Genomic DNA, 18,636 nt, shown 5'->3' on the forward strand with positions numbered 1-18,636 from the left:
GAGAAATGTCCATTCACTGTGCCATAGCAGTTATCTTAAATGACAACTGCTTTTGAAATATCATTAACATTACAGCCACCTGCCATTTTATTGGTGACTTTATGAATGATTTTGCTGTAGCTATTCCACCTTTCATGTCTGTAATATTTTCTAGCTATCATGTCCATGGCATTTTTTAAAGTTGAACATTAATAGACATTAAGCCTTGAACTTGAGAAATTGTGAAGACTCCATCCCTGGAGGTGTTCAAGGCCAGGCTGGATGGGGCTTTGAGCAACCTGGTCTAGTGGGAGGTGTCCCTGCCCATGGCAGGGGGGTTGGACCTAGATGATCTTTAAGGTCCTTTCCAACCCAAACCATTCTATGATTATGCAAACTCAGCAAAGACACTCATTCATAAATTTTTATCCCTGTGTGTAGCTGCACTGGCCTCAGTGGTAATAAACTTTTGAAAGATAAGCTAAACCCACAATTACCAGATGGCTGAAACTTTAAAATATCAACACTGAGGACTTTCAGTAGCCTCTGAGTTTGTACCTCACAGTTATTTTCAGGTTCTTTGCCAGTTTAAGGAAGCATCATTACCACAATTTTTTATATGTTCACTATTTTGACAAATACTCAAGAGTGTTAATAATAATTCTGAGTTTCTAGAGGTTCAGTCTTTGACGTCAGTGTTACCGACATGGTCACTGTGAACCCCTTCTTGAATATTTTACCTGTTTACTGTTTCTGCTTCAGTCTCTTCTCACAGCCTCTTGCATCTTCATGGAAATCCTCTTCATTCATCCTCCAAATTTCTGGTTAAGAGGAGGATCTGTGTGATGTCTTTTGATCCCTACTTTTTTGATACACAGCATCTTCTCCAGTTTCTTGTCTCTGCATGGATGAATTGCATGTTTGCCTGCTTATTCCAATCTTCATTCCATCTTTCCAAACTGGATTCCAGCAGTGTCTCTGCAGCTGTCAGCTAGGTGATAGCCTATCTGAGTACGAGTACTTACTCCCTTAACACCAAGCATATTTATCTTCTCCTTTGTAGATCATTGTAGACAATCATGCCATCCTCCCCAGCACTCGGGCTGTAACTTGACTATCATATATGACCCAGACATTCCTTTAGTTTTCTACAGCCGTTCTGTGTCCAAAGCTCGGAGGTTATTTGGGGAGCAAATCTTCTCAAATGCAGACCTTTTCCTGCATCTACATAGCAAAATCTCATCCTATCTGTCACCTTAGTCTTGATTTTTACAGCAGGCTCTCTGGCCCTGAAAAATGCAGTGTTGGCCTGTTGCATCTGTCCAGGATGGTTTCATACTTCCCTTTGCATGACAAAAAGGAGGTCCCTGAGAGTCCACAAAATTCTCCTTCTCCAAAGCCTTCCTCACAACTCTTTTGCTGTCCTGTCCAGCGACATGTAAGAGTGGTCAGACCAATGGCCAAGCTGTGCCATGCCCTGGCAGACAGCAGTAGATTGGTGTTATAAGAGCACCCTGTGTGATTTACTGGAATGAATTTCCCTACCTAACAGTGGCTGATGTGGATATGATACAGTTAGTGTGGATTTAAGTGGCGAGTGCTCTAGATCATGATGTGCTGTTGTGCCTTAAGGGAAACTAATGTAAAGAAGTTATTCTTTCAGCTGTTGCTTAAAGTCATCTCTGCCTTCCCATTCCTCTGCAGGAATTCATCTTATTTTAATGCCTCATATCTCCTGTGTCTTTTTCAGCATGTGTTTTGAGCTTTTTGTCTTCATAGCATGTCAGGACTGTTTTCCTCCATGTGTCTCAGATTACTGTATATAGAAGAAATGAATAACTGCACTTGCAGACTTGATCTTTTTTTCAAGCAAGTTTTTGAAGCGGTTTGCCTTGGTTCTTGAAGTTCTCCTCAGTGCCCCAGTTGTAATCTTTATTTAATGTACTCAAAACTCTTAAACTCTTTCTAGTGAATGAAACACTATGAATATTACTTATTTCTCAAATATTTTGTTCCTCTGGGAACTTGGTTAAGTGGAGAACATCTTAGTTAAGTTATTCACAATCCCTTTATAAATCAAATCACTGAATATGCATAAACTGAAATGTCTGAGATATGGGAAGGAAAGATGTCTTTATTGGGTTTTATGTAGGTCTGAACTCTGACTAGAAACCTAATACGTGCTCTGAGGAAAAGAAAGACAATTTCTGGCTCAGACAAAGTTAATCAGAGTAGTCAGGCATCTGGTTTTGGTATTGTTGGTATTAATAATGAAGCGCTTAGTGATTTCTTAGAGGAGAAACGTGAGTAAAGGACAATTAAATCCAATATAGTACTTTCGCTACCACAGTTACTCTTCTTACTTAAAATGATTATTCTAAGAAGAATCAGAAAGGCTAGGGATAAAGTAAGAAGCTGAAAGTAATTTGAGAATGAGCAACTTTTGAGCTTTCTTATTGTAACCATTATTAAAAACAACAAAACGAGTACCAGTTAACTACGTCTGATTCAAAGAATCTCATTTCCTTTATCTAACGCTTTCTGTTATCAGATTTTTTAAAAACCATTTTCAGCAGCTCCGATGAATTGTTTCCCGTGTCAGAGGCCTGCTGGAGACAGCAAGACTAGCAAAAAAGAGCAGAGAAGGCTCTCTGGACAGAGAAGTATTTTTTCTTTATCCATTCGGATACTCTGGAGAAAGAAATGCCTGTAAAATGGCTTTTTTTTTTTTTTTTTTTAATGAATTGCCCGTGAAAAAATACTCAACACAGCTGTAAACCTTTTGAGTCCAAAGTCATGCTCCCTTAGCAGAGGTGATGTAGCTTATACTGGAGATAGCCTGAGGTGGTTGAAACTTAACAACAGACTGAAAATAGCCAACCCCAAGCCGTGCTGCACCTGGAGCCTGACCCGGCCCCCCACGTCCTCCTAGGCCAGGAGTTTCACAATTATCAGGAGGAGAGAGAGGGAAGCGAGACTCTTCTGGCCAAGCAGCTACATAACCAGACTGTCCTTATCTCTGAAATAACTCGGTGCTTGCAGAGGTATGGATAGTCACGGTTCAAGTCCCTAGATAGATATCCATCTTATGGTCGTTTAATACTTTAAACCTTTATTTCTTTAATAAAGACACGGAAAATGACTTTAAAGAATCTGTATTACAATCTATGATTAAGACTGGAGTATCAAGCACTGTAATAGCAAGGTTACCTCTATTCTCAGTATGTCTGGAGTCTTTTATTCTCTGCAAAAGAACATTTTTGTTATTTTTCTTTGGATTTTTTCTCCCAAAAGACAACAACTTCATTTGCTGCTCAGGATGGAACTAAAGAGTTTATGAAAAAAAGGGTTAACAAAAAAGCAGAACTGCAATTATTATTTTGCAAAGCAGAAAAAGTGTCCCTTTACCTGCATAGCATTAGGAAGTTTGCCATTTACACCCAATTTGATAAATACTCCTGTTTCTGCTTAATGTAAGAAATGCCATATTGTGATACTGAGAAGATGAATTTTGACAAAATTATTTGCAGTTAAACTTTGGCAGTCTCACATTGCTGTGCACGGAGATTGGTAAGCAACCACTGGTTTGGCTTTGCTGAGTTAGTGCTGTGTGGTTCTGAAAAGCATCCTGAAGATGATAAGGAAATTGATTGTGGTTTGTTTTCTGTCTGAGTTTTCTCCCTGATACAGCTTTTCTCTTATAACCTTCTTTACATTCAACACAAACTTAGTAGTCCTTTTACAGATTTGCAAAGGATGAGGAAGGGGATTTACTTCAGTGTCATATGGAAAGCATATAATTTTTGTGAACTGATCCCTTTTTGTGTGGTTTTTAAGATCTGGAGGTTACCTTTACCCTCATAATGTGTTGCTTAACCAGATGGGACCAACTATTAACTTACTCCAGCTTGCTAAATTGTAGTTGGTAAATGAATAGACTGTTAAAAAAAGAACAAGACTGAATACAAGTGAAATGTAAAATATGTGGTTGCTGGTGTAGATTGGCTACTATTCAACTAATTCAAAATTCCAATGGTGAAAGAAAAGGGGCTTGCCCCATGCAGGTGTTAACAGTGTTTATCATAGCTGCCAGAAAGCAAGATGCTGTTTTCCATCCTGTCCTGACGGGAATATCTGCCTGTGCAGCATCTGACGGATGTGGCTCGGCTTCAGAGTACACTTGCTGGTATTTGCTGGGCAGTGGGAACACTCAGCCCACTGCTGCACTGCTGGGGCACCCGAGGCTGGCAGCAGCACACTGGGCAAGCGACAGAAGTGTCTAAGGGAGATAGGATCATCTTCAGAAGAAGATTTATTGCAGTAAATATTTAAGCAATTATAGTTTAGGCAATGATAGATGCAGAGAAAAGCTTAATTTCTTACCCTCTTGTGGAGTTATTCAAGATCTTGGAAAGCAGCACCACAATTAGCAGCTTGATGGGAGGTAGGAACAAGGTTATAATTAGTAGTAAGGGCAAGGTGTGCATTAACTGGATGTTGTTGGGTTTTTGTTTTCCAAAATCAGCTTGGGAAGCTCTTCTATGGACACCTATCATCTGCTTTGTTCGGGAAATAGTTTTGTGACCTGAAAACCGAGGGGTAATTCAGGTACTTAAACATCTATTGCTTGTGTTGCCCATGGTGTGTGTGTGTGGCAGACGTGGCACAGGGTCTGCAGAGCCCAGGCCCCTTCTGGAGGGTACCCTCCTGCCTGAAACACCACTGGACGCTCAAATCTTGCTAATGAGTGATCACTGTAGATGACTTAGCAATTCTTCTTTTTTAAGTGGAAGAAAGTGGCTCATGTGAGCAGATCAGAGCCTGGCAGGGTCAAATCAGGAAAAGGACTGGAGGGTATCAGTGGATGAGAAGCTCAGCATGAGCCGGCAATGTGCACTGGCAGCCCAGAAAGTGAACCACATCCTGGGCTGCATCAAGAGAAGTGTGGCCAGCAGGTCACGGGAGGTGATTCTACCCCTCTACTCTGCGCTGGTGAGATCCCACCTGGAATATTGTGTCCAGCTTTGGAGTCCTCAACACAGGAAGGACATGGACCTGTTGCAACAGGTCCAGCAGAGGGCCATGAAGATGATCAGAGGGTTGGAGCACCTCCCCTATGAAGACAGGCTGAGAGGGCTGGGGTTGTTCAGCCTGGAGAAGAGAAGGCTCCGGGGAGACCTCATAGCAGCCTTCCAATATCTGAAGGGAGCCTACAGGAGAGCCAGAGAGGGACTCTTTGTCAGGAAATGTAGTGACAGGACAAGGGGTAATGGTTTTAAACTGAAAGAGGGGAGATTTAGATTAGATATTAGGAGGAAATTCTTTACTGTGAGGGTGGTGAAGCACTGGAACAGGTTGCCCAGAGAAGCTGTGGATGCCCCATCCCTGGAACTGTTCAAGACCAGATTCAGTGGGGCTTTGAGCAACGTGGTCTAGTGGGAGGTGTCCCTGCCCATGGCAGGGGGGTTGGAACTAGATGATCTTTAAGGTCCCTTCCAACTCTAACCATTTTATGATTCTGTGAAATCCTAGGCGTGTTGTTCGGAAGGACCCTGCTGCAGCGGGGACGTGGCAGGAAGGTCAAGAGGAGGGCTCACGGGGTCTGGTCTGTGCCTGGGGAAGCAGCCGCAGCGCTCGGGGTTTCTACACCCGGCGGCGGGTGCTCGGCCGGGCCGGGGGCAGGTCTCAGCAGTGGCAGCATGGCTGGAGGACAGCAGCTCTGGCACTGAGCTGAAACAGGGGCTGGTCCACTCGCCGCGAAATGAAACTGTTGCTTGAGTTTCCAGCATCTGCCCTCCTGTCTTCAAGCCAGCTTATCTGAGGATTAATGGCAGTGTGTTTGTCTGAGGAGGAGCGGTGCTTCATCGTGCTCTGGCTGAGGCCAATCCTTGGCAGCCCCAAACAGCCGGATTTCCGCCATAGCCCCTGGAACGAAGATGGCTTTCCCCACATGAGGATGGGCCTGGTGGCACTGAGCCCCGTCTTGGGGTGAAAGCTGTGGGTGAGGCACAGCTGGCCCCCCCGGCGCTGAGGCCACCCTCTCCTTCAGCCCAGATGTGGCACCGTATGGAGGTCACACCAAGGTCGCGGCATTGGGATTTGTGGGAGAGGTTTTAGCAATCGGCTTTTTCCCAGCGACGTCTAATCTCTCAAGTTTGCAAAGGAAGAGCTGCAGCGAATTGCAACCGAGGCAGAACCGAGGAAGGAAATACTTCAAAGATTTCCTTCTTTATAACATCCTCCGTTACTGAGGGCTTTTATCCTGCGGTTGTGGAGTCCTTTGTATTTCTCAGTGACGTTGGGGGGGGCCAGACAGCCAAGGTGGCAAAATCAACCCACGGTTCAATCCACCTCTGGTCAGAAGCTTGTGCCTCATCCAGCAGCCCTGATGATTCACACGTTCCTGGCTCCAGCTTCTGGATTACCGCTCCCTTTGTAGCCCCCTTTTTTATTTATTTTTTGGAACACGGCTACATACCCTGGAAGAAAAATTATGGGCTTCCTGCCGAACACGATGCAGTTGAAGATCTCACCGTGGGCTTTGCTGGCGAGGTGCCCCGTGGGCTCTGCAGAGACAGCAGGAGCCAGGGGGTCATGGGCTCCTTCGCCCACATGGGTCAGGGCAAAGTCGTGGGGCTTTTAGTGGCCACAGGAGAGACGATACATTCCAGCTCCTTCCCAGCTGGATGCAACCAACCTGCTTTGTTCCAGCTCTCCACACTTTCATCCCCATACACACATGCAGTTAGCTCGGCTAATTAACACAATTTGGTATTGCACTAGTAAATAGAGCAGGAAGGGTCTGTGCTGCCAGAAAATTCAAGTCTTTTCTGACTTTTCGTGACAGGCATTTTTTGTGCAGTGTGAAGTGTATTTAAACAGAAATGTGAGGAGTTAGGGAGGCAACCTTATATACTCTGTGTTTCAGAAGCTGAAATAAAATTTTGTCAATAAAAGAGCATAGTGACAGAATGTATTTAAAGACTTAATTATTTAAAACTTTACTAGGAAGTACTCCTTTAAATTTTCTTAGTCTTTGAGACTTAATTTCTGCATTTACTCAGATCACTTCTGTGGAGATGGTTGTACTGCATACCCAGGTATTTCTGAAAGAAGGCATCTCAATAGTTTATATGAATAGCCCTTAGATTTTGAAGAAAATATTGTGAGATGGCACATTTGATAGATGATAAATTAGTGTGAATATGTCACAAATGCAAATTTAAGACTTGTAACAGATTTAATCTCCATAGCTCAGGCAGAACTTTTCACAGCAGCCCCTTATGTCTCTCAGAAAAGGGATTAAAAACTCAGTGTTCATTTCAGACTTGAAAGTGTTTTGTGTAAAGATGGTTCTTTCTTACAATTCAGAACTTTTGCTAGGCTTTTGATTTCCATTCTTCAATTCTCTGTATCATTACTAATTGCTCTTTTAAGTTTGTTGCCACTGAAACTTCAATGTTGGAAACCTTTAAGAAAAAGAATATTTGCTTTCTTAAGGCATCCTTGTTTTTATCCTGCTCGCTTGTCAAGTTTAAGTGTTTACTGTAGCAGCAGGGGTGCTTTTAAAGACTTACTTTCCATCAAATGCAGGTAGTTCTGCCGTAGTGCTGAGAGTTAATCCTGCAGATGTACTCCTGTATCCATGCCGAGTTTCTAGTGGAAGAGAATTGAGTCATGTTTATTTCTGAGCATCAAGGCCATTCAGCATGCAAATATTGGAGTAATTTTAAATAAATTAAAAACTTTGCAAAACATAGTTTGATGGTACAATATTACTGTTTTCATAAGAAGTAGTTGCATTTAGTGCTTTCTCAGTAACAAGCAGCAGTGACCCTTCCAGTTTTCCTTAAGAGGAAAAAAGAAAATCTGGCCTTCTCATCATGTGTTATGTTTACATCAGGTTTGCACTTAAAAATAATTCAATAGCATTGCATTTTATAACCAGGATGTGGAGGAACTTACTATAACAACTGCTTGGCTTGGTTATAAATAGCAATACTGCCTGTTCGGGAGCCTGAACTGCTGAACCCCATAGGTAATCCGTTGTCAGAACCTATTATCGTTTAAGTTATTGGTTGGCATGAATTAAAGATTTGTTACTGTCAGACTGAATACTGCTTAAAGACAGTACCTGGGGGCCAGCCAAGAACAAGGGCTCTTAGTCTCGGTATTGTTCAAATGGAAGTAACAAGGTCTCTAAACAAAGGCAATCTGAAAGAGCTTACATAGTTGGAAGATGTCAATCACTTGTACGATTAATGAAAGGCATGTACCGTGGCCAGTGAGGTCTTCATTAGAGACATTTTTCTTTAAAGTATATTGAGGTAGGGTCTTGATAAGGACTAGCTAAGTGCAGAGATGGAGATCTGAAGCAAGGGAGAGGAGAGATGGTTAAAAGGAAGGGTACCTGGGGCAAGTGAAATGAAACTGAGGGAAGGGAGGATATGGGAGGGGTTGAGAAGAAAAAGCCAAGTTCAATGGAGGAATGCCCAGAATTAAAAGTGGAATGCAGCATACAGATGTGCTAAGGATCAGAGGGTCCCTGCTGCTTCAGTGTGCCCCGTTGGCTGTGGGGTGTTTTCTGTTTGTTGGGTTTTTTTCCTTTCCTCTGCTTCTTGGGACTCCTTTCCTTTTTCCCTTGGTGGCTTGGGGTGGGGGGAAGTGCCATCATGAAACCTGAATAACACCCTCGGAGGTCAGTCTGGGCTGAAATGCCACTTGTCCAGCTTGCTGCAGCTAAGGGTGTTACAATGGGGCTTGATGATGTTCCAGCCACAAAACAAGAAAACTACTTCTGCCATGAAGAAAACTGTTCTTACTTTTTATTTTCTTCTTTAAAATGCTGCTGTCTTGAAAAAAAAGAAATTCAAAGAAAGCTTATGATAAGTAGTTAAATATTTCTAGTAGTTCTGGTAGTGTTGTCATATTTAGTTGGAAAACTAATAATGTTCCTACTATTTTTTTCCACCGCTTAGGTATTCTTTCCCTTTAATAATCTTGTAAAACATAAGAAGAATTTTAAAATTAATTTCACAAATTTTGTGTTAATAGGAAAACTTTGGACCAGAAGTATGAAGGTTGCTTACAATATACTACATAAATTAGGCACAAAACAAGAACCAATGGTACGACCTGGAGACAGGGTGAGTATCTTGATGTTTAATTACTAATAATTCAGATCCCATGTTGACAAAGAAAGAATGAGGTATTTGGGGTGCTCAGAGGAAATTAATGAAGAGAAATGCTGGGGGTGTGAAATCTGCCTTTTACTCAGGAAAAGGCTGATCATTCAGACAGATGTTTTGAATTGTGTAATAAATAACCTGAGCTCATACTTGCTGAATGTTAACTTGAAGTTGTGGCAACATCAACAATAAACATTCCCATGGAAAGTGATTTTTGGACATAGAACAGCAGTCTGTTTAGCAAAAGCTTGCTTATGGAGCCTAGAGGTGTCATGTGGGTAAAAAACCTACTTACTAATGACTTTGTAGTTGGTGAGATGGTAGAAACAAGAGAAGCATTGTGGAGGACAAAGACAAACAAAGTAAGCACATTTTGGCAGCCACTTAAATAAATTACGCTGACTGGTAACATGGAGGATATTTCTATTCCTGATTCCTGAGTCTAGAGGCTGAATCTACATAAGTGGGTGAAGTCCACAGAGAGCAAGGGTTACAGAGGTAACACTTGAAGTTGTGAAATGAAGACAATAACACCCTATGGTTTTGCTACTGATGTACTTACAAACCTACCACTTCCTCTGTCAAGGCTGGCCAAGCCTGCGACCCCATTTCTTTGCCAGAGCATGTATAGAAATTTCCACAGGTCCCATTCCAGGTTGGCTTTAAGCCGTGGAATGGAGATTCCAGAACAAATTCGTCAGAAATGCAAATTTTAGTCCTGCTTTAGTGCTTTGAGTTGTGAAATCTTCCTCCCCCAGGATCTGGGGTAATTCTCAAACTGTTTGTTCACTTGATCCTCTTGTGCCACACGTGAGAAACATGTCTGCATTACACGTTTCTTAGGGCTTCAAAAATGAGAGCATGCAATACGGCTTCCCAAAAGAAAAAAGGAGAAAAAAAATTAAACCTGACAATCCTTCTTATGTTTCTTTTTGAAATAAATCATAAAGAATTTAACTAAAGGATCTCTAGACCCTTAATTTAAATTGTTTCCTACAATGGCATTCAGCCAGGAGTAGGATCTGAAAAATCTCTTTTACTTGATATACAAGTGTGTCTCTAAGCAACAGCAGAATTACAAGTTGTTCAAGTGTACACATCAAAACTATCCACCCAGAAAGCTCCAAAAGGAATAAAGTTCACGTATGGGCTGTGCACATCTCTCCCTATCTGTTGTGCGCTAACTGCCCATCTTTGTATTCATTTACTGCAGCAGCCACGGGCATCTCCTAACATTAAGAAAGGATTTGTGGATAATTCAGGCTGAAAGCTGGAAGTTTAGCTAGTGCAGGACACATAAACAGCAAATTGCAGCTCTTCTAAAATAAGTCCATCTAGAATACAGTGAAACAAATGTTTATAGCTGAGTGCTGAAAGCATATGCTTTGTGTTGTGAAAACATCTTGCCTAGCATCACTGTGTAACAGAAACATGATCATCTGAAGCAACTCTGTGTTGAAGGTGAGGTGTTACTGTACTTCTGACGTTCTCGGCTGTTATTCTGGCTCTTATCCCCCTGTTGTAATAACATAAAAGCTTTCTGCCCTCTTTGAAGATGGCTTTTTATTCTAAGTAATGTATTTTGTGTGACAACAGTTAAGGTAGTTTTTAAATACTAAATGAAATACAGACATGTATTTCTGGTCTTTTCTAAATGAGAGTGTAATTGTTTCCTGATGTTAATGTTATATAAAATCCGGAAAGGGCTTTTTCCTTTTAAAAGCATCTTCTATCAATACAATCTCTACTTTTTGTGACTACCATTACATCACTCCTAAGGTCCTTTGTCTGAGCCAAAAAATAGGTGAATATGCCTGCATTTGATTCCCTGTTTCTGGTTCTATTATAGTACACGATGAACTGCATTTGCTTTCTATAGTAACTTCAGAAATTTAACCTTGTGTCACCCCAGACAGCTGCCTGGAAATTAAGCTTGCCCTCTGAAATATCTTCTAGATAACCAGATTCTCATCTGGTAATATACACTCTATGTTTTGTTTTCCTTTTTGGTTTTGCACACGTTATTTATTTATTTGGTTCAGGTCTGTTAGTGATCAATGTTTTTTTGGAGGGGAAGTTAATGCCTCATTCCCACTGGACTTCAGTGAGATTTTTTCACCTCTGTCAGCTCATTTGCAAAGATTCACAGCCAAAACTTCGCTGCGTGTATGTAAACAAAGACCAAGACAAAACCCAACAATCTTCGAAGTATCTTTTGGGATCTTTCAACATCTTTCAGACGTTTGCTGGGCTCAGCAAACTGTACCGTCCCCTCAGTGCACCTAGCAAAATCCCTTCCTTTCCATTTCCCCTGAGGCTATTTATGGCATGTGCATGGAGAATACATACAGTAAGATCTGCACAGCCGTCTCCAGCAGTTGGATTCCTTCATGTGCAAGCGTACAAATCAAGTAGCAATGTATTTTCTCTGAAGTTACTCTAAACAGCTGTGAAATTACAGGCTTCAGCTTAAAAACAGAAATATTTTGGACCCACTTGGACCAGGTTGGTTAGATTTCTTCTAATTTGAAAAAATCAAGATAATCTATGGGAGGCGACTATCTTTGAAATCGTATGAAATCACTGGGAACACTTTTAATCTCCAGTAACTGAACGTTCAAGTGTATATGAAAACATGATGATTTTACTTCAAGAGACTGAAACACAGAACTCCTGTGGATGTCAAAGCAGTCAAAACTCAGGAGTTAAGTATTTTCAGCAAATTTTAAGTTGCTGTAATAGTACACTGTGATCCTCAGTGCAAGCCCAGAGGAATTAAGTTCGAAGTCATTTGCCATCCATGCCTTTTGCATGCCACTTCAGTTGTACCGTGCAAGATAGTTACCAGCTGCATTACAGCTGTTTAAGACTGAACCAAACCAAAAATATAGACAGGATCCAGCCACCGAGGTCGTTCACCAGTAAAGGAGAGTAGGAGTCTTCCCTGCCCTTGCAAGGGGACTCTCATGGACTCTCTAGGTTGCCAGATCCTCAGTGAGACCCTGTACTCTCACCTCTCTTTCCCCTTTGCCCTTGGAGAACCTAAGACATTGTCTACAGCGCCCTCAGGAGTTAAGCTGCACCGTTCAGCACACTGGGGAAGGAAGGGCGCCCAGTGAGCATAAGGTGATTTGCTATAACATTTTATCTTTTCTTGGCATTCTTTTACCTAAATACCTAGCCCGAAAGCTATGAGGTTTAACAACTCCAGGCTTAGGTTGGCATGCTATATGGCCAGCTCTGGATGTGACGTTTGCTTCTGTTGGTATCAGCTGTTTGTATTCTCTAAATACACAGAAAATTCCACACTTGGACAACAGTCCAATCCTAAAATGAAATTGTTATATGAGGGAAAACATAGGGAGACAAAACATAATGTGTTAATGATTGACATAATGGTGTAGGAAGTCTGGGTAATCTGAATTGGTCACAGATCCACTTTGTTTTCAGTAACTTCAAGCAAATTATTAAATTAGAATGTAAAATTCTATTAATTCCATTTATGTGGTTATTTAATATCTGTAAAGCAATCAGTAAATTAAGAATCAGATGAAAGGTATTGTTAATGTAGGGAACAATGCAGCATGAAAATGTTTAACTCCACCATAAGTGAAAATGTTCACAAAAGGAGTATCTATCAGAATCAATTGCTTCTGATTCTTTGTTCATCTTTCATTAGGTATTTGAATAGTTATCATAGAAATGTTTTGGTAATCATCTCTCCCCAAAAGGAAGAGATGGAAACTCCAATTATCATTATCTGAAACCTGGGATAAAACATTTTTAACATACTTTTCTTTGTTTCAGGTAACACTCGTATTTCCTAATAATGATCCTGCTGCTTTCATGGTAGCATTTTATGGCTGCCTGCTTGCGGAAGTTGTCCCCGTCCCTATTGAAGTGCCACTTACAAGAAAGGTAGGGAACTGAATTTCTTCTCTATCCTGCATTTTAAAACTTATGTCAGAACAAATCACAGCTGAACATAGCTTTTGAGTTCATTTTTGTGGTTAACTAGCTCTGAATCTGAGAATACAAAGATAGTGCTGTGGCGAGTTATATATAGTTCCTTCTTTTCTGAGATGGAAAATCTGAAGATGTGCTTGCAATTTCAGCAGATGCAGGTCTGTCTGGAAAAGGAGAGGAAAATTTTCCAAGAGAACAGCTCTGCCTGTCCTAGATGGATTATCTTTGTAGCCTCTCAAAGCATTCTGGTGTTGGCCACTGACAAAGAATCATTGGCAACAACTGCTGATTTTCCACCTGTCCCTGCAACCCAAGCTATGTTATAATGCCACTAGTGCTGTGTATGCTACTTCAAAGCAGTTATGGAAATGCCTTCTCCTGTGTCTGTATGTGCATATGTATCCCGAAGCTTCTGTCACCACGGTCATCTCTGCCAAGGGTGGCACTTGAACAAATTAAGTTCGGGAATTCTTGCCATAGGACATACATTCGTAGAGAAAACTGACCATTGCTAATCAAAAGCCTTCCACGTCCAGTGTTGGTTCATGGATTCAACCAAGTATCCTAGGGAAGTGTTTGTAGACAGATACAGCAGTTCAAGCCAGAAAAACTGCCTGGGGGCAGTGAGGGGAGGGGGCTCAGTGGTGTAGGTGAACTGCAGCTGGGATGCTTACACTGATGCTGCTGAACTTGCATTTTTTTTTTGGAGGATGTATGCCTTGAAGGCTATAAATACAGCAAAATGTATTTATTCATTACAAGTTCTTTTTGTCATATCCCCTTAATTTTACTAAGCTGGCCACAATGCCTGTTTTAAGGTTCTCCCAAATATCCCCTTATATAATCCCTTTTTTATTAGCTAGCACTAATAATGCCTTACTTTAATCTTTTGGTCTGGAATTGTCCACATAAAGTGTGTTCTCTAATCCTTACAAGCTTTCTTCTCTAAACAAAATTCTTTTGGAAAATGTTGACTGAAACCATGAGATGTTTCCAAGGAAAGGGCTAGGGAAAAGTGTTGCTTTGCTCAATTTTTCAAGGGTTGAGGGTTGGTTTTTTTTTGTAAATGCTTTGATTTCACAGCACCCTGGAGCAGAAGCTCAAATCTTTGTTTCATGGACAGGTACCCTGCCTTTCAAACGAAAAGCCATGAAAACAAGTTTCTAAGCCCTCGGAAAGGCTTTACAGTTTGCACATCTCACATAGCAATTTAACAACTAAAAATATTGGGAGATTCCTCCCTAACTAAACATGTTTGAACTTTCCTGATCTCTGAGAAGCTGAGTTGATCTCATAATTTCTCCATTATGTTCACACATGCCCTGGCCACCATCTGTGATGGCCCTTACCATGGTGAACCCAGAAGCTGGCAGGGAGAGAAGGGGTGGTAGCTGGAGGAAGGGACAGTTTGCTGAACTGGTGAAGGAGCAGAGATGGGAGAAAAGTGAGTGGATCCAACAACAAAAAGGCCATGATCCAGCTGAGTAGACATGAGAGCAGCGGAGCAGAAGGAAGGACACTGAGAACTGAGGGAAAGAGGAGACAGGAGGTGCCCCAGCTTAACTGGCTAAGGCTGGAGGAAAGGTGCAGGTGAGCTAGAAAGGCCATGCAAAGAGAGAGGATGGGACCTCAACTAGTCTGCGTGCTTTGGGGAATAGGGTTCTGCTATTTTATTTGCAAAATGTTGTGTTTCTGAGCACTGTGAGGTGGACATGACTATAGAATGAGGATGATGATTTTAGTAGAAATACAGCGCATTTGCATCGGGCTATCACCATGCTTTCACATGTGAATGCAGTACCTTAAGATAATTTGAGACAGTTGCATAAAATAGAGATTTTAAATGCGTCCACAAAAAAAGACAAGGAGACTATATACATTTTAGGATCATGCAGAGTGCTCACATGGGTAAGTCTGCTTTCATTCTACAAAAAGAAAAGCAACATGGCTTTGAGGGATAAAAAAAATCTAATACATCTTTCCCTGTTACTATTTTCCAAGGTTTAACGACATTTTAAAGTACACGGATACGTGTAAATTTGATTTATTTTTGGAACATCTGATACCACATCCATCCAGTAAACTATAAAATCCAGCTGTCCAAGTAAATACTCTATGTCAAATTAATAACTTACCCTAATTTGGCTGAACCTCTTGGGTGTTTTTTTTTTAAATATGTGTGTGTATTTGGATATATAAATATACACTTACACATGCATATATATATGTATTTATATAAAAGCATATCTGCAGACTTAGTCTGTTTAACTATTGCCAAGATCATTCCATAATGTTTAAATATCAAATTAATAATACAATAACAGAGATGTCAGTGGTACAGTTAGAAAAGCAACATGATCTATGATCTATAAATAAAACTATGCAATCTCACAGCATATACTATTGCAAATATTTTTGCATTTGTTTGTATGGAATGGGAACTGGAGTGGAAACAATGAGATGAAAATCGTGTTTTGAGTAGTCCCAGAAGGAATACCTCTGCGTGGTCAAATGGCAGCGGATTGCTTCTGGCATCCGTGGGAAGATGTCATTCGTGTCATCACACAATGGCCTAGACTGTTCTTTTATGCTTTCCCATTATTTGTTCTCTTTTCTACATGCTTCAGTACATTCTGACAGTGGACGTTTTTTGGTTTGCTTTCTGGAAGACAGAGATGTGAACTAACAAATAGATCAACAATTATATTGTAGGCTAATACAGACTTACAGAATAGTAAGCTGGTACAGGATGAGTTATTTCAGGGAGTTTTACTGTGAGCACATTTTTAATATTAAAAATTTGAATTATCAGCTTTAATACTGCTCTGCATTCTCATAAAGAAGACTTTTTCACAGCTCTGTGCAATTTTTTTTTGTGCCTGGCAGTTTAAAATTGAGCAGTAGTGTTTGCAGACAGATAGCCTTTTGGCTTACATATTACTCTGCAGACATATGGAAGTAAAGGTGTTTGCTTGACCAGCCCACAGATTTTTTGTGCATTCCCTTTTCTTTGTAGCATGACTGTTACTTTTATAAGATTTTGGCAGGGTTTTTTTCCAGTTTGTTATTAGGCAAGGGTCCTACTCTCCTTGCTCTTCTATATCCCACCTTTGTTTTGTCAAGATACCTAGAATTAGCTGTAATTCCAAGGAGTTCAGGAGACCAGTTGGACATGGCATCTGGGGTGGATTGCCTGAATACCCAGCAACCATGCAGAATTCTCCAGTTTAGTTTTTTTCCCAGAATGCTTCCTGGTGTTCAACGAAGACCTGGAAATTGGCTGTCACTTCAGCGTGGTTTTGGCTCTTTAGACTTAGGAAATCAGATCTCAAATCAAAAACTGAAATCCTTGGCCTTTTTTGTATATATATCAAAACTAACTCTTTATTCTAGAAGCAGCAGTCAGGGGTTCCACAATCATTGTAGCAATAGAACAAACAGCATGTTTTATTTTTTTCTTCTTTCCCTGCATTAATACCAGGGAAATGCCTATATCATGAACACTCCCCAAAATTTTTACAATTTATCCACTTTCCAAATATTTTATGTTTCCCAAACATTAGCAAACAGTATATTCTGTACAACATCTCTTCTTTCAGAGCTGCCACTTTGTTAATCTTGTCTGAAGCTGCAGTATTACAAATTGTTTCATTGTACGTGTGGTGTGATATGAATTGCGAACTATATATCACAGAATGTGCCATCAGAGTAGATGGTATGGGATTTTCAACACATCAAGTTCTAGTTCAAATACCGATTTATCATTTCCCTTATGGAAAGGTTTAAAAATATGTTTTTTATTTCTTTTTCTTTAGGTTTTTTAGGTTAATGTTTTTTTCCATTTGATGGGCATCGTGAAAATTATTATTATTCTGCTCTGATACAGTCAGGGGAGCTAATCAGTTTTAATCTTAAAATAACATTTTTGTCCTCCAAGCACATTCATAGTTATGCTCAATTACATGCTGTGAACCTGTGAACAAAGCAATCCCACATAGATCTTTATGGCCTCCTTAACATAGGTGGTGGGTGTTTGTAGCAGGGTATGACAAGAAGGCATATAAAAATCTGTTTCTCAGTCAAAACGCTGTTTCCTGGCCTGTTAGATTTAATGCTACGTGTGCTTCCAGCAGGCATTTCTGTGCTCTTCCAGACGCTGGCTCTGGCGGTTTGATTAGAAGAATATACCTTTGTATTGTCATAGGAAATCTGAAGATACCCACTCCAGGACACTTTTTCTTTAAGGATGCTTCATACCTTCATAGCGTAAAAACTGGTTTTCAGGAGCTCTTTTTATTAAATCCTGAAAAGTTAGGTTATTAAATCTTTAACAGTAGACAGAGAGATATATCTCCTTGAAGACAGTGAAATTGTCCCAGTCTTGTCTTCCATTTGAAGGCAGAATTGTATTCCAAAGGAAATACACCTTGATGCCTTTCCTAGTGTTTCAGGGCCTGAGATGAAATGATCTTTATTCCCTCTCAGCTTAAGTCATCATTGGGCTGTAGTGTGCCAGAAACGTTGGAACTCTACATACTTTTGAACATCTTTTGACAGTGCATCTCTTTCTCTACTGGATTTAGAATATGTGTAAAATGTTATACATTTTCCTTTCGATGACATAGTTTTCCAGTCCCTCCAAAGAACACAAGTTCCCTCAGCCCCACATAAGCCCCTGGTGCACACTGCTGGGCCCCTGGGCCCATCCTTCCCTCTTCATACACTTCGGCAGCTGGACACTTTGCTCAGTTGGCCACAGTGAATCTCAGATCCTTTAAAGTCTACTTTTTCTTTTTATGTTTTTGAGTTTAGGAAATGGTAGCTTCCTAGAGAGAATTTCATGCAGTGTCCCCTGCCAAAAATAACCATTGTCTTGCTTTCATTAAGACTTTTGAACATTAAGACTGCTCATAGTTGCAGATTTCACGTACAAATTACAGCCAGACACCAAAGCTCTGTCTGAGAAGACAGCTGATTTCTTCATCTTAACGCTGGTTACAAAAATTGCATCTGCTTTGTGTTTAATTTTTGTTAAGGTCTTTGGTATTTGTGTCTTAAAAATAGAGGGTTTCCTTAATGCCTTTTCACTTTTGGTTCAGAACTGGTGATGCTTGGCCTTTATGTCTGATGGTTGCCCTATTTGTTCTTTACCAGCAAAATTTTGTTAGGGTAAGGACAAATGGGGATCAAATAGACATCGTAACAGAAAACAAGATTAGTTCAGTCTGTGAGGCTTCGCCACATAATTCTCATTTTGAAAGCAGTCTGGGATTTGCAAGTGGACAGAAGTAACCTTTATCAGGCCAACCTTTGCACAGGCTGTCTCTTCCTTCCTTCCTTATTAGATAAGGACATGCACTCTCACTCGCGGAGAGAGGATCATAGTTGTTTTCCTTCACACAGATACTCTCACAAAGCATTATAGAAATGACATTAACAGCATGCTGAAATGCAACCACACGTGGGGTTTTTTTTATCCTGACAATGAATTATCACTCTCTGC

General features: G+C 40.7%; 1 protein-coding gene across 2 annotated transcripts in view; it reads left to right on the forward strand.

Annotated features, from left to right (window-relative positions):
* The window catches only part of DIP2C (disco interacting protein 2 homolog C), a 323,592-nt gene that overhangs the window by 219,171 nt on the left and 85,785 nt on the right, over positions 1–18,636 (forward strand). For both annotated transcript variants that reach the window (XM_074157701.1, XM_074157702.1), the window contains 2 exons: positions 9,034–9,125; positions 12,975–13,085. In XM_074157701.1, the coding sequence (XP_074013802.1) occupies positions 9,034–9,125; positions 12,975–13,085 (203 nt within the window). The remainder of the gene's footprint in view (positions 1–9,033; positions 9,126–12,974; positions 13,086–18,636) is intronic.

Source organism: Numenius arquata, chromosome 12 (genome assembly GCF_964106895.1).
Source record: "Numenius arquata chromosome 12, bNumArq3.hap1.1, whole genome shotgun sequence".
Lineage (NCBI taxonomy): Eukaryota > Metazoa > Chordata > Aves > Charadriiformes > Scolopacidae > Numenius > Numenius arquata.